At 37.0% G+C, this 16,608-nt stretch overlaps 1 protein-coding gene across 1 annotated transcript in view; it reads left to right on the forward strand.

The window, feature by feature from the left end:
- The window catches only part of PKHD1 (PKHD1, fibrocystin/polyductin), a 413,647-nt gene that overhangs the window by 195,626 nt on the left and 201,413 nt on the right, over positions 1 to 16,608 (forward strand). The window contains exons 48-50 of the mRNA XM_006926447.3: positions 621 to 867; positions 12,326 to 12,503; positions 13,905 to 14,100. Of these exons, the coding sequence (XP_006926509.2) occupies positions 621 to 867; positions 12,326 to 12,503; positions 13,905 to 14,100 (621 nt within the window). The remainder of the gene's footprint in view (positions 1 to 620; positions 868 to 12,325; positions 12,504 to 13,904; positions 14,101 to 16,608) is intronic.

The raw sequence follows: 16,608 nt of genomic DNA on the forward strand, positions 1-16,608 counted from the left end.
GGGTAAATGTTTAAAGTATAAACCTTATAAAGGTGGGGTTAGACTCACCATAGAAGAACTGGAGCAGACAGATCGAAAGACTAAACCATAACACCTTTAGTGTATAGTAATTAGTAAATTAGTGTTCTATTTCTCTATTTCCCACTAGACCATTATTTCTCACCCTTGGCACTATTAGTATTTTGGGCTGGAGAGTTTTTTTTGTTGTGAGGACTGTCTTGTGTATTATGGATGTTTATCAGCATCCCAATTTCTACCCATCTGATGCCAATAGCTCTGCCATCAACCCAGTCGTGATAGCCAAAAGTGATGTCAAATAGTGCCAGATGTCCCCTGGAGGGCAAAACAACCCCCCGTTAAGAATCACTGCCCTAGAATACAGGCTGCATGAAGGCAGCACTAATACTACTCTTGTTTCCCATTGCATCTTCAGCACATACCAAGAACCTGGCATACAGTAAGCATTCATGATTTCTTTCTGAATAAATAAGTGAGTGTATTGTAAAACTGTATAAATATGCAATTTAAAATACTGAAAACATCCCAGTAAATTCAGCTGCCATTTGTTATAATAGTCTTTTGTGCCATGTGTAACAGTCTTTCTGTCTTCCACTTTATAGGTGGATTTACTGTGAAGACCAACCAGTTGAAGTTTACAAACTCTCCAAACATAGTAGCATTTCCATTTCCTCATGCAGCAATTCTGGAAGACTTGGATGGGTCTCTGTCTGGGAAAAATGGAAGTCATATTCTTGCTTCAATGGAAACCCTCCCAGATTCTTGTTTGGTCAATTCCAGCTTCAGTCAGATTGTCCCTGGCAGTGTCTGTGGGGAAAATGTTCTCTTTCATCGGATGTCTATTGGATTGTAAGTTGAATTAACTATACTTTTCAGTTTGCCAATGAGCATACACATATCATTCAGGCTGTTGAGAATTATAAAAGGGAAATTGTTTTTCTAGACTCTATTTGAAGTATTTAGTTCTACATAAGTGATGTGGGAATCATTTTGACAGCTGTCAAATTATAAGTTTGTGTTAGTTTTAGGCTGATTCAAATGGCAGCTAACTTTTAATATCACTAGACCAGAACTTGTAGTCCATGATCTCTTATTGACATTTTGAGCTAATAGCTTCATCTTGAAAAGACTTGCAATCAACAGAGAATTTGAAATGTATTTAAATTAAAAGTATTATTAAAAAATTCCAATAATGTCCATTCTCATTTATATACATTTTCTCTCCCCAAGCTCTTTTTAAATGTTCAATATGCTCCAGGGAAACAATTGCTGATGCCTTCCTATTACTTGCAACGTTGCTTCACTCCAGTTCATTTTCCTTGTTAATTTCATGAACTATTGGATTCGTACAATACATTTCCTATTAATATTGGAGCAAGGACTCCTTGGTTTTGCTAGTCAAACTACCATTAAGTCAGCAACTGGGCTGTTTATAATGCATAATAGGATTGCTTCTGCCCTCTTTAATTTCTAGGTAATGATGGCTGAGTGTCTAGGGTTCTATCTTGTACCTATTTCAAATGCATTGTATATATGTAGCCAGACTTCTTTCCTTCTTTTGTTTTAAGTGTCCTAGCTACATGAATACTAAGTCAAGTGATTTAACTAGACCACGTTGGCTTCTGTCTTAAACCACTAAACTCCAGAGAGTGAGTCGGTGTGGTCAGGATTGCGCTGTCTGTATTTTGAATGCATATGGAATCAATATCTTGATATTGTTTTAAAAGCCTTAGAAATACACTGCTAACATTGAATAGTCTGAGCGTTTTTTCACTTTTGCTTTCCAGATTGTTTATTATTCTATCTAATGTTAATGGGCACAATTCCAGTGAGTAAAATAGCAATGTGAAGGGGTATTTTTCATTTTTAATCATTTTGATTGCACAGAGCATGACTTTTTTTCTTTTAATTCTCACAGATATATCCTGAATTTTATTTTTATTTTTGTGATTTTTTTTTTAGCAAAGGTGTTTTTAATGAGTGTTTTGTGATTTATAAAATTTAGTGATTTATTTCTTATATGCATTTTTTTCAAATAGAGAAAATTAAAATAGATTTGTGTAGTTAAAAAGAACATTATACCCTTGTGTGATATTTATTTCTCTGCATTATTCTCTTTTTTTTATGCCTTACTTTGAGACCTACTGAAAGACTGTCTCAGAGAAGCGCTTAGTGGTGGTGTTACAAGGCACTGCAGATGTAATCTTATCTGAACATGTTCTTGGAGATCTTTAGCACAGGATACTTAGGTGCTTAACTTAGCAGCAGGTCATGATCCCAGCACTTAGGGACTGAGGAGGTCAGAAAGATAATAATCTTGAAATGATATTTTAAGTAGGTTCAAAAGGCTCCCACTAGTGTGAAAAACACATTTTTGTTTTTGTGGAACTTTCCTGGTTATAAATTAAAAAATCTCATGTCCCAGAAACTCCTTCGGTCTTGGGAAAACCAAATGGTTGGTGACTGCACTCCCTATGGTTCTATTTAAAAAATTTCAGATTTACCCGCAGGTCTATGGACAAATGTCCCACTACCCCAAATTAGCCCCAGGGAAGTTTCAGCATATTCTCAATTATAAGTCTCTTGGCCCTAGAGTCCTCACCTTTAGGATAAGTGATTGGATTAGATAGACTCTCGAGACTTGCTAGTCAAAGTGCCCGAGCATTACCTGGGAGCTTATTGGACCTGGAGAATTGCAGACTCCAGCCCAGACATCCTGAATTAGAATCTCCAGGTGATTTATATTCAAGTTTGGGAAGCACTACTCAAAGGTCCTTTTAACTTTATCTTTCTATGATTCTATCCCTAGCTATTTGTGCTCAGTGACTTGATCTTTGTCCCAGAGCATTATAACCTCATTAGGAACATGTCAGAACTAATGAGCAATTTGAATTCAGTGTAGATACAAACTTTGCTGCATTTCATGGAGAAAGGATTAATTTGTTGTGCTATTTGCCCTGGAGCAAGCACCCTAAGAGTTGATTTACAAAGCTCTCATAGTCCTGATCTTTTGGGGTTGCATGTTGATGGAGATCTGATATGGCACAAGCACCCTGCTATCATTACTTTCCATTCTTACCCTCCTCCCTCAGCACAATGTCCCCAGAAGGCCAGGCATGTGGCCTTACATAGCTGTGTAAAGAAGTCACCCCATTCCCCTTTTGCTAACAACCGAGTGGTTGAAGTATAATTTCTTTCTTGGAAGGCCCCCTCTTTCTTCCATTTTTATTGTAAGTTCATTGTTTGACAGTGGCAGCTTTCTGTCCCTTCCCTTACTACCCTAAGTCTAATGGGTACCCACATTTGTGGCACTTGTTTTAGAGCTTCCTCTGACTTGACCCTAGCAGCTGGTTTGACAGAGACATGTAAATATTTGAAATTGGTAATAATATTTAATATCAAAAAAGTTTCCAACCTGTACAAGGCAAAAAAGGTCTAGTTTATATTTTGTTAAAATGGCAACATGCTAGATCTGCATGAGAGCTTTTTATATTGTTTTCTGTCTCGCTTACCAGTTCTAAAAACAGGCTTTCTGTAGGATCTATGAGTATTCCGGATAGTGTTTTTTTTCCCAGCTTCTGTTTCTACCAATCATATTCTGTCAACTCCATCGTTGCTGATAAGACAGGGGTGTATTAGCCCTACCAATGTAAGTCAGGAACTCATTTCAGAAAAATATGTCAGTGACCATTTTTCTCTAGAGGTCTCATAATGATGACATGCCTAACATAGTTCTTTGGCTTCATTCGCCCTAAAATTTAGATCAATGTTTTCTTCTGTATAGGGATAATTATATAGGACAAGGGTAATGCTACTGATAGATATTTGTGTGCTCCTTAAATCACCTTTCCTGTCCCTTAAGTGCTAGTGTTTCTTGAGGCTCTGTAAAAAGCTTTCCTTTCTCTCAAGTCATACTCTTCCCGTGTGATCTAGGTTATTTCACCACCTCAATTAACATTCACTGATGCTTCCAGATTTTTTCCCTTTAGTCTACACAGCTATACTGAACTCCAGACCCATTTATCCGACAACCTTTAGGATCTGCACTGTCAAATACTGTAGCCACTTGCCACATGTGGTTGCTGAACACACAAAATGTGGCCTGTCCAAAGTTTAGATGTGATGTAAGTATAAATTATACACCATATTTCTAAGACTTGGTATGAAAAAAATAATGTAAAATAGCTCAGTAATTTTTTATATTGTTATGTTGAAATAATATTTTGGATATATTGGGTTAAATATGTTATTAAAATTAATTTCACCTTTTTCTTTTTGCTTTTTTAATGTAGCTAACATAAAATTTAAGATTATATCTGTGGCTTACATTTATGGCTTGTATTATATTTCTGTTGAGCAGTGATGCTGTCAATATTTTCACTATTTAATAGCCATTTCAAACTCGACTTGCCAAAACTGAATCTGTGGTCTTTCTCAAAAGACCTGTTTCCCCTGTTCAGGCAAATGCTTCTGTTGTTTAAACCAGAAACATGGAGTCATACTTGACTCATCTTCTGACTTTATTTCTTTATAAATCATCTACCAAGTCTAGTCCATTTTATCTCTCTCCAAAATTCCTCTTGCGTCATTCTACTTATCTACTTGCCAACTTGCCAACTTGCCCTCTCTAGTCCAGGCCACCATTATCTCTCACCACAATAGCCTCTTAGCTTGCAACCTTGCTGTGCTCACATCCTTGAAATGTAAATCTGGTCTTGGTATTGATTCATTCCCTTGCTTGAAATTTAAAACATTTCCCAGTGCCTCTTGAAGAAATTTCAACATTTTTAATATCTCATGGGCCCTTCCTGACCTGCTCCCTGTTTATAGTTAGCACTGTCTCTCAGCACTCTGCCCTCTCTTCCTTGCATTTTATGCCTCAGCCATACTCAATTTCAATTCATAAGGTTCAGCTTCCATGAACTGAGCGTGAAGGTCCTTTTTTTCTGGTAAACTTTTCTGAGCTTTCTGTACCATTGTGTGCTGGCTCTCTATACTTGGTCTAACCAGTACTCATAGATAGCTCCACATAACTATAAATTGTCCATCTCTTCTCGTAGATGGTAAGTAGGGTAAGGATAAGAGTATTTTTGTATGTATTATTGTGCCCAGTACCATGTTGAACACATAGTGACTCAATAAAATTAGTATTGAATTCTCGAATATAAATGAAAAAATGTGGATGCCCCACAATCTTCCTCTAGGACCATTATTGTTCATTTTTCTCTTAGGACATGTTTATGAGAAGCCCATGGCACTCAACATTTCTTCAGAAGATCCAGGATTAAAATGCTATCCCTAATCTTTATTTCTAAAATTCCTAGGAACATCTAATGCTTAAGAATGTCCTTTCATAATATCTTCTAGGCTTTTGCTTTCCTGGGGCTATTGGTTGACCAGATTATTTATTTTAACAACTGATTCCTTCTCTACTCTGCCCCAACCCCACCCTTATTGAGTCAGAAGTTTGCTTGCATTTGCAAATGTTTTCTTGCCCTGGTAGTATAGATGCATAGAATTGTGATGGAAAGAATGAGAAGTCAACTTTCACAATTACTGTCTGGGAATTATTGTTGTTGTTGTTGTTGTTGTTTTGATCTAGAGCACTCTATAGTTCTTTTAGTTGTCATAGACTTATTTAGATGACAATGAATCGAACTTTGATCTGTTTTTCAATTATCAACTACATTGAGTGTGGGGGGAATTAAAAGAGTTTATAAGATGTTGTAGGTTGACCAACCAGTCCTTCTGAGTTTTTATAGGATGTACATTTAAAATAAAGCTAGCATATATTTGAAATTATTTTTCAAAATTTGAAGAATAGAGAAGTAATTATGAATCATTTATTGGTATAAGACTTAGCTTCCCCTCTGCTAACTTCTTATATGTATTACTTTGGGCAGGTTATTTCATCTCTTTTTGCTTCACTTCTCACATCAGTAAAATGGGCATAATGGTATTTATCTCACAGGGTAATTGCCTGGCACATTGTAAGTGCTCAATACATGTTGTCTTTAAAAAGTCTCTATTTTACATTTGTGATTTACAAAACACCATATAAACATACTACTAATTGAATAAAATGCTGTAGATTATTATGTTTCTAAGAAACAAATGCCTAGCAAAGGAATTAAGCTTGCTTAAATGTGATCTAATCTCATTCTTGAAAAATAGGAAATACTTTCCAATAGTCACATAACATTATACTGATCTAGCAAAACCCCCCAGCCAGTCACAGAATCTGGAATCATTCAGGACACAGTCGTTGATTCATTGTTTCCCAATACCTTCTGTTTCTTTCTTCCTAATTCTCTTGGAAAAGGAAAGAAAAGGTTAATGTTCTTGTTGATCACCTTGATTCTTAGATCTTGTTTGATATCCTCTCCTGTAGTGCTTGCATGCAGTTTTTACCTATGTAACTGCTTTTAATGTGTCAGTATTCAAAGTATGAGGCACCCCCTGCCTCTGTAAATGCAAAAGTAAAGAAGAGTTCAAATGGAAATTTTGGCCTACCTTTTCCTTTAATAATCGCCTAACTCGCCTTCCTAGGGATAAATAGGCATAGCATCACTAATGGTATCTTTTCAGTCCTCAAAAACAAAAACAAAAAAACCCCCAAACAAACAGAAATCCTGTGGGACAGAAAAATTTCAAGAAGTATTCTCTCTTGGCAGCAGAAGCTATAGAAGTAAAATAGAAAAAGATCTAAGAATCATAATGGACCCCCAAACTGAGGAATATCATCAAATCATGATATCACTAAAAATAGCATCGGGAAGAGGGGCTGACAATGAGCTTGTGAGCTGGTGTCAGTCAGCTCCACCACAGTACCAGGTGTGTGTGTGTGTGTATATATATAAAAGTAAAGATGAACTTTTTAGTCTAATTCTTTACCTAATGCATAAAATTATTTTTCAGTATCCCTGATGAGTAACTTTCTACCTTCTGGTTGCATAGTTTCAATAATGGCCTTCTCATTTTCTGAGGTAGCCATTCGAGTTGGATTCAACAGATCAAGAGAAGAGATGCATAATGTATGAAGGATCAGCCTAAATAGGATAATAGACATTTGTTGTTTCTTTTTATGGATTAACACAAAATAACGAAGGAGTGTTGTCCTAAGTGTGTGGCAAAAGTTGTAGACACTGTTTTTGAGGAGCTGCTAGGTTGATTGTTGGGCTTCTCTACAATAAACTTATTTCTTGAGTGAACTCTGAGAAATGATAGACAGAAATATACACTTGCAAAGTCACAGAGGAGTGATGTTTGGGTGTGCCTGCCAGAAACACAAGGATTATTAAATTATATGGCTTGCCTTTCTGCCTACCAGTCCTGTATTTTATGTGAATTTAAGGACTGTTAAAAGTTTAGGGAGAAGACTGAATATTGTGGCTTCTTTTCTCTTTTTAGGTTTCTTACTCCAAAGGAAAAATATTTAAGTGTATCTCAATCAATAAGGGTATATAAAAAGCATATACCTTTACATACAATATTACTGGATGGTGGCAGGTCTGCAGGTAGGATAGTGGTTTTCTGACAAGGACTTGTTATGAGCCTATTGTATTTTTAAAGGATGCTCAAGCCAAACTGTGCCATGAAACTTTGTTGACTGTCCTCAAAATTTCAATTTTGTCCTTTTTGTGAAGTAAAAGATGAAAGCAACAGCAGCAAGCACTAATATTCAGGAGATACTAGAAGCACCATTTGAGGCTAGTTATTATGAAGTGTCTGGCTTAGGAGATGTGTAATTATAAAGAGTTTATTTCACCATCGTTCTGAATTGAGAGCATTTAGAGCTCAATACAGTGTTTATCTTAATACACATAGATATGGACCCTCAGGAAAAGTAAGCTAATGGTAAACACAAAGCAGGGTGTTAATATTTTTTCTCATTGGTATAGTTGATTGCCTAACAAATCCTTTGTGGGCAGTGTACATTCAACAGTTCCATACAATATATGGGCACTAAATTACATAACTGTTTATGGAACTAATATTGTAAATTGGTACTTAGGCTGGGAAGTTTTATCAAGTGACAGTGCTATATTTCTAAAGAAAAATATCTCTTAATTAAAGACAGGCTTGGTTGTTAAAAAAGAACAAAAATTAAGGCACCCCATTGAACAGGAAAAGAAAAGGAAAGGCTTGTTCTTTTGTCTTTTTGATTATATAGGGGAGCTGTTGCTGATGCAGAGTTAAGGGTTAATGTTTAAAATGGACTGCTTGCCTCCTGGTTTCTTGCACATAAAGCCATGAGAAGTTCAGGGAGAGACTTCTTCTCCTAGTAATGAAGCTCTCTGCTGCTAATGGCCCATGCAGACTCCCTTGGCTCCTCCAAATTAGAAATACTTTCGTGCTCCTTTGCTTCATTAACAGTAAAGAGAGAGAGATTGGTGGCTATTTAGGGCACAGGGAAATGGGTGGCTATTTAGGGCAAGTGAAAATTGTAGTAATTATGGTTGGTAAATTCTTTTCATGGTGTTCTTCAACTCTTGATGTTCTTTTGGTGCTTTTCAGAAGGGCCCACCACTGTCACTGCTCGCATTTGTCCTAGAAGGATGGAAGCTGATTTGATTTTGAATTTTTCTCTCCTGGTTATGGTCAACACAAGGCATTTTGCCTACTGGGAGATGATGGGTTTTTACATTACGATTTGCTTTTCAGAATCTACCATATGATTCATCCCACTACTAGCTTTGATAAAGGTACTTTTGATAACCTCCTCCTCTACCTGTATTTCATTATAGAAAGCTGATGCTGCATGTGAGTGCCTGTGAAATTGCATCTTAAATAAACCTCGGTTGAGACGGATGGGGTGGCTTGATAGGATCAGGGTGATGCATGAAGAAGGAAGAGGAAAGGATAATTTCAGATCACACTGTGCTCTGGTGGGTCTCTGGTGGGTCTCAAGGAGTTAGCATCAGATTGCTAGATGCTGGTTGGAAGGAAAAGGTACAAAAGTTCAAGAAGAAGATACAAAAGTCCTAAAGACAAATAGAATGGAATTAATGTTAGAATTTAGTTGTTTCACAATCTTTGAAGAGAGGGTCAGGTTTATAAGGGCCCTCAGAAACTGGGGAGTATGGTCTGACAAATGGCTCCTTGAATAAAGTTACAATCTATAGAAAATGAACCAGTAGAAATCACATCCTAAAAATTGATTTATAAATGTCATGCTAACAGAAATTGGAGAAGTAATTAAGTCTAATCAAAATAACCAGGATTCTTGGGGCAACATTGCTGGAATTAAGAAGCATTTTTAGAACTATCTGCCCAATTAATTGTATTGTAACATATTAATGTAATACTTTCATAATTTTCAAGATGGTATGTATAACATCTTAAGAAAAGAGAGGCAAATACAGGTTAGTAAGGCAAAATAAGTGACAAAATATAGGTTGAAAGAATTAAATGTGAACAGATGGATGGATTTATACAAGTAGAATTTTTCTTTTGGTCTATAGTTTAAAAAACTATTTATAAAAGTGGTTTAGTTGAGAGCACTAACTAGGAATAAAAGAAATTTTAGTTCATAAGAAAATCTTAGCATTTTCCTAAAGCAGAGCTTACTATTAGTACAGATTGCTTGTACATGCCCAGGAGAGGTTTTCTGATCACCAAACGTAAGTGATTAAGTCCTCTTGGCAAATATTCTATTAATATGGGGTTGACTATATCAAGCTCTGATAATTTATGATCAAACTGCTTATCTCCTTTGATTAATAAGTTTACGAAAAATCTCATGTGGTTTTCTGGTAAACTTCCCTAAAAGTTGAGGAGAAACATCACTAAATGGCCAACTGGAGTGTTCGGTTCATTCAACACTCACTTTTCCATTCAACAAATATTTATCAAATACCCATTATGTGAAAGGTAGTTTCTTACTGTGAATTATTAGATGGAAATTCTGATTTATCAAATAGTTTCTCCTGGATTTGGGTCTTGTGATTCATTTTCCAGAGCCCATATGTCTCTGAAATCTGAAAGAATTCATTCTCAGAACCTGAAACATACTGAATAGCATCCCTGCACCATGGGAATCCCACTTTATACACTGACCATGGCACCTACTGCAGCCAACTCATCTACCTCTTTGGTATTTCTTGGTTCCAATTTATCTCTTTTTATCACATTTTTAAAACACTTACTTCTCAATTGCCTATCTTTACTCATTAAATATATTAATTGGGCCAAATTGTGCTGGATGATCTCCTGAGACTCTGGGACTTATGGTTTCAGTCAGAGGAAGAGAGAGCCATTATGGCCAAGGACAAATGGCTAGAAAATACAAGGAAGAGAGTTAAGTTTTCTAACGCTTTTCTAAAGATTTAAATTTAAAAATAAATTCCATAAACAGATCAAGAATTTTAGAATGTGAATACACTATAACTGGAAGAAAGAACAGAATAAATTATGGAAGAAATTCCTGCAATGGATTAGAAGTTAGAGCAGATGACCTTCGTGTCCATTTTGATTCTAAGAACATGAGTTGTGGATTGCTCTTTAGTTCCAACTTAAATTCTGATATATATGTGAAAACAACAACAACAACAACAACAATAACAACACCCTAAGTATCTCAAGCCTTAAGACAGGAAGAAAGAAGTCCATCTACTCCAAGATTTCTAAAAGTTCAGTTAATGCTGCATAGGGATAGGAAAAGAGTAGTTTTTTATTCCCAGTGCCCTGAGCAGTTTTCATTCCTTTCATTTCTTTATGTTAATGGATGAAACACATTTAATCTTATAATAAATTTGTATCAATGTTCTATAGCATGAAAGTTTTTAAGTGTGTTTTTAAATGACCAAATATTCTGGATCAACCTCCAGATATTAAAATGAGTAGTACAGAATGACAAATCTGGCACATCTGAGATTCTTTTTTAAATGAACTGTAGGTAGATGGTTACTGTATACTTTACATATATTATCACTTTAAGTTTCACAGTAGCTATATGAGATACACAGTATTATTGCCTCCATTTAAAAAAAGAAAAAGGAAATTAAAACTTGAAGAGGGTCAAGTATATACCCAAGTTTATACACTTAGTTCATGCAGATATAGATTTTCAATTTATACCCATTTGAACACAGTGCCCAATCATTTAACACTAAAAACAGTTTCCTTTTATAATATGCCACTGGATTGTAAATTGGCTTTGGATATGCTCATGCCACACCTCACTTTGAAAACCCAACATCCTCCTTCATCTCATTTCCCTCTACTTTGAGAATTTAATTATCTGCCTGCAGCAAAATGCCACAGTTAAAGATTCTCATGAAAACTAAACCAAAGGGGAAAGGACAGTCATAATGTGTATTGATTTTTTTTTTTTTACTTTATTTTTTCTGTCTTTTAGTGACTAAATTTATTTATGTTCTAGTAAAGTCTTAAAAATTACTTTCTGGGTTGGGCTGTGTAGGATAATTTTCAGAAATTAAAAAAATTTCTAGTTCTACCCGTGACATTCACTTGACGCTTTTGTCATATTCTGCCTCAGTTTCTGTATTCGGTAAAATGCAGTTCTTCTATAAACCCTTTATATAAATTAAGAAATTGATGTCAACTTTTGGGAGAGCTCATTCATGCATTCTTTGTTCACATAACAAACATAATTTGAGTGCCCATTGTGTGCCGAGTCCTGTGCCAGGGTGCAGGGTACTAAAAAGGAGAAAATATATCTAACTTAAGGATCTCACAACCTATGTTAACAAGCAAAAAAGCAAACCCAACACTGAGGTGCTATGGTAGGAGTGAGCACTGGGCATTGTACAAGCCAAAAGGAGATGAGCCAGGTTACCTCTTTGTTCTAGGGTGGGCTACCGAAGCCATTCTTACTAGGCAGTTGTGGGGAGGGAGCTTCTGATAGTCCAGGTACATCGGGTTCTGGGTCTCAGTCATTGCTCCCAATAGGAATATCTAATGACTATATACTATGTTTTCTGCTTTTGATAAACCTGGTCTATGGCAAAATTCTGGCCATGGACATTTCTTTGTTAAAGTAATGGTATCTAGTGCTGGCATATGTTACTTCATTAAGACGGCGTTTTAGTGGCATCAGTTCTGAGCGTTACTAACTCCAACCCACCAGAATAGTGAAATGCACAAACGATCCAATAACACCTTCCCACTGGGCTATTTTGACCCATACAGTGACTACTAAATCCTCCATAGACACAGACAAAAGGGTCCTAGGACAGACCTAGGATAGACAGACGATGAACTATAACTGATAGGAGAGGAGTATGTTAGATCCAGAATGAACAAATACATCAAAATTCATTTTATTCTTTTTAAATCACCCTAGGATTAATGCTCCAGATGTTTCTTATGATTTAACCATGACTGACAGCAGAAACAAGACAATCACTGTCAGTTATGTGTGTGACACACTGTCTAACCCTTATGGCTGGATGGCACTGCTCTTAGATCAAGAGACCTACTCACTGCGATTTGAGACCCCTTGGATCAACAGATCTCTACAGGTAATGCCAGGAACTCATTCAGTGGTGTGTTCCATTCCCCAGGGGTTCTTATCTTTCCTTCTGTGAAATAATAGTTTGCAGGTATTGACATCTATCTGCTGGTGATGATAAGAAAAACTGCAGCACCATTTTGGCCAGATGACTATAACCAGAATACGAGATATGTTGTTTTCTTTTCTTAACTTGAAAATTTTAGAATCTATTTAAATCTCACCTTAAATGCAGAGTTGTTCTGCCTGAAATTTTAACTTAATTAATACAATGAAAAACAGCTTCTGAGCAATCCATAGAATTGTATTCTTCTGTTATGGGTTAAGAGCCAACTTAACCCGGGGAGAAGTGTTTGTAGCCAGAGAAAATGTCTTAACAATGCATTTTTACATTGCATACTGCCACCTTGTGGTCAAAGATTAACTTGCAAATGAAGGTCCAGACAGTCCTTAGGGTTGGGTTGAAGGAGACAAATGGTTAGGGGGAGCAAAGATAGGAATAGCCAGGTAGAGAGTGGGTGCGTTTTCTGGAAGAAAGAAAAGCAGTCTAGTGGATTCCCTCAAGCTTCTTTTCTTCCTTTTAACACATTTCTTTCTTCCTGTCTCATGATACATATTTTCCCTAAAAGTCATGAGAGCAGTCTTAGGGAACTAAAAGCTGCTTTAGGTGTGCTATCATTTTGAGGAATTCATAGCAGAATCTGTTTTGATCCTCTAACCATTGCTCTCAGAAAGGAGAGCTTGTTCCTTCCCTTGATGTTCCCATGAGATAATTTAAAAAATATTTAATAAGGCGAAGGCAGCAGAATGGTGACTCTGGAGGTATACACCCTGGCTCAGCACTCTCCCACTTTGTGATGTGGGGCAAGTTACTGAACCTCCGCCTGCCTCAACTTCCTCATCTTTAAAATGGGGCAATGGTAGTAACAACCACAGGGGATATTTCAAGGATTGAATGCCTTGATTAGAATCGTACCTGAGCACGTAGCAAATCTCCAACAGTGCAAGCTATTAATGTTAGGTGTGGATGGCACTGCTGTCGTTGCTGCCTTTTTAAGTTATGGGAAAAACTGGAAAGGAATTCTAGACCTAGCTCTGTCTCGTCTAGCTGTTTGACCTAGGATAAGTCAATTTACTTGTCTGGGCCTTGATTTTCTCTGTTAATCAAAATTGATAAACAAGCAGAAATGTATGGCATCTTTCAGTCCTCACATCCTACGATTTTATAGCCTAAGTTATGAACTTATTATGGAATGGATTTAAGTGAGCCCATTCCTCACAAGAAAAGTAGTCTGGTGTGAACTATCTGACTTCTAAACTATTCCATCTGTGGGTTCTTTCTTTGTAGCTCTTTTTGGAGGGGAGCCTTCCTTACTAAATGAGCTCTACTTTGCTTTTCTCTCACTTCAAGTACTCAGCAACATTTGGCAACTTTGCTCCTGGGAATCACCTCCTGCTGGTACATACAGTCGTGTGGCCTTACCCCGATATCTTCATAAGGTGTGGGAGACAAGTGGGGCGGTCCCTTTCGGCTCTTCCATCACCTCGTAAAGACCAAGGATGTGACTGGTTCTTCAATAGGCAGTTGAGGGAACTCACCTATCTGGGTAAGTACAACTTGATGAGTGTTTTGAGGACACATAGTCAGAAACTACCATTCACTTTTGAATTCCAGACATTTGTGTTACGAAGTGATGAGGAAAGGAAGGGGACAGCTGTGTGTTATGGTTAAGGAGGTGGACTTTGAAATCAGACTGCCTGGGTTTTAATCCCAGCTGCAACACTTACATTCTATAGGGCACTGAACAGGTATTACTTTTTTCTAAGGCTCAGCCTCCTCATCTCTAAAATGGGATAATAATAGGACCTACCTCAAAGGATAGGAAGTTAAATAAAGACTAGAATGTAAAACATTTTAGCAGAGTGCCTAACCTGCAGCAAGTGCTTCATGTTTTCAGTTCACTTGAAGGCAGTGTTGTATTTGTAGAAAGATCAAGTGCACAAAAACAGGATGGCAAGTTACAGCCACAGTTACTAGGAACAGCAGAGAGTGAAAGGTGACAGATATAGAGAGGTGGGGAATGAAGAGTGAAGTTTATGTGGACAGTGAGAAGGACAGCCTTGGAAGGGAATCAGGTCAGGAAGATGAGAAGGCATGGAGGGCTGATCTGAGTCCTGGGCAGGGGGTGGGCTGTATCTGACTTGTGTCAGGATGCAACATCAAGACAAAGGACCTAACAGCTTCGTTTCATTTTATAGGACCAGGAATCCTTCTGTGATTACAGAGTAACAGGTGGCAAAAGGATTTTCTTATTATCTTATTGTGTGTTTCACAAGAGCCCAATATGTGGGTCAAGACCATGTATTTCTTTTGACTTCCTAGTGTTCCTTTCATATTCCTTTCTATGCCATGTCCACATTGGTCACTCTGAGCACTGTGATGTCCACTTATACCAACCTCAGCTCAGTGCGGTCTGTGAGGAGAATCTGACCAAATGGGTCTCTAGAATGACAATTTTGTCATAAATTGGTCTTAATGAATCTTGGTCAAATACAGGGGACCTCATCAACATGGAAAGTCGTGGCCCCTGCCCCAAGCCAGATTTGGTCCTAAGGATTTAGAGAGCTTGTCAATTGTCCCTAAAAGTCATAAGAGTGGTCTTAGGAAATTAGAAGATACTTTAGGTGTGCCGTGGTTCTGAGGAGTTCAAAGCTCTCACTTGTGCCTAGCCATATGTCAATTGAGTCTGTTCTACACTTGAGCCTTGGGACTATTAAATTTTAATAGCACCAGAGAGGAGAATATGGTACTTTCCTGATATTTTTATCTTTGCCAAATGGATTGTTGTATATTTTATTTGTGCTGAATTGTATCATTCAAATTTTATTTCTGACTTGATCCATCCATAAATGTAACCTAAAACTATAAAAACTCAGGATGGACAAAGCTCCATGAGACTGTTTTACCACCAGAGTCATATACAGCCGTTAAGCAAGAGCAAATAGTTGCCATTAACTTTAACTATGACTATTCGCTTGATGTATATTCTAGAACAAAATTTAATTTCAAATTGTTCTCGTTCTATTACTTAGCATGCTTCTGAAGAGTGTGTCTTGTCCATCAGTCAGATTCTGTTCATGAACTACAAACTGATTTGAATATTCACATAAGCCAAAATGATAAAACACATTTGTGACATAAAGAAAAAAACATCAGATCATGCAGCTACAGATTTTCTTTCCTTTTGATAGCATTATTTATTGAATTAATAGCAAGTTATACTATTATCGTATATACACACATACACACATATATAGTATAAATGCATACCTGTTTATATGTAGATGTACATCTGTATAGATATATTGCATATATGTGATGTAGATGAATATTTCAGTATAAAATATTTTTGTTAAATAGTTTTTATTAATTTTTACAAAATTCTTTGTATCACAATACCCTAGTATCTCCATCTTTGAATGATATGAGTTGGAAAAGGAACAGGGAGTCACAGAGGGCTGGTTAAATGTTTAATAACCTTGGAGACCTTCATTACTTAAAGAGGATTCTCAGTGCCCCAAGTAGTGATTTTCATGGTCGTTTGTGCCTCCAATATCCTCTGAGCATATGGGATAGATAGGTGACTAGGTGACACTTCCGTTTCCATTTCTGGGTTAGCGCAGTGGAGATATGAGGATTTAGGAGGAACTGAGGCTCGCGCTGCCCCTCCACAGTGATGTTCCATGAAGCTACATTGCATTGTGTGGATTTAGTTATGATTTTGTATATCCCCTGTGTGAAGTTGACAACACCTTTAGGAAGGTTAACGATGCTGTAATGCCATAATTGCAGTGAGACAGTAGTAGCTGGTACCCCAAGAGACCCCAGCAATAGAGTTCCAGTTCTGTGCCATGCATTTTACATATTGGTTAGTTTGTTACTTTCATTAAATTGTTGTTTTTTTTTTTTCAGATTATGTGACTTTATAGGTCTGTGACTAGGGACATAATTTACATAAAATGCAATTAATCTAAGAAGAGCTTAAGTCAACACTTCACAGTCTGTGTGAACATACTCCTGGAATGAAAAAAACATGGGGAGAGTTGTGTGTAGA

Source organism: Pteropus alecto, unplaced genomic scaffold (assembly GCF_000325575.1).
Source record: "Pteropus alecto unplaced genomic scaffold, ASM32557v1 scaffold7, whole genome shotgun sequence".
Classification (NCBI taxonomy): Eukaryota; Metazoa; Chordata; class Mammalia; order Chiroptera; family Pteropodidae; genus Pteropus; species Pteropus alecto.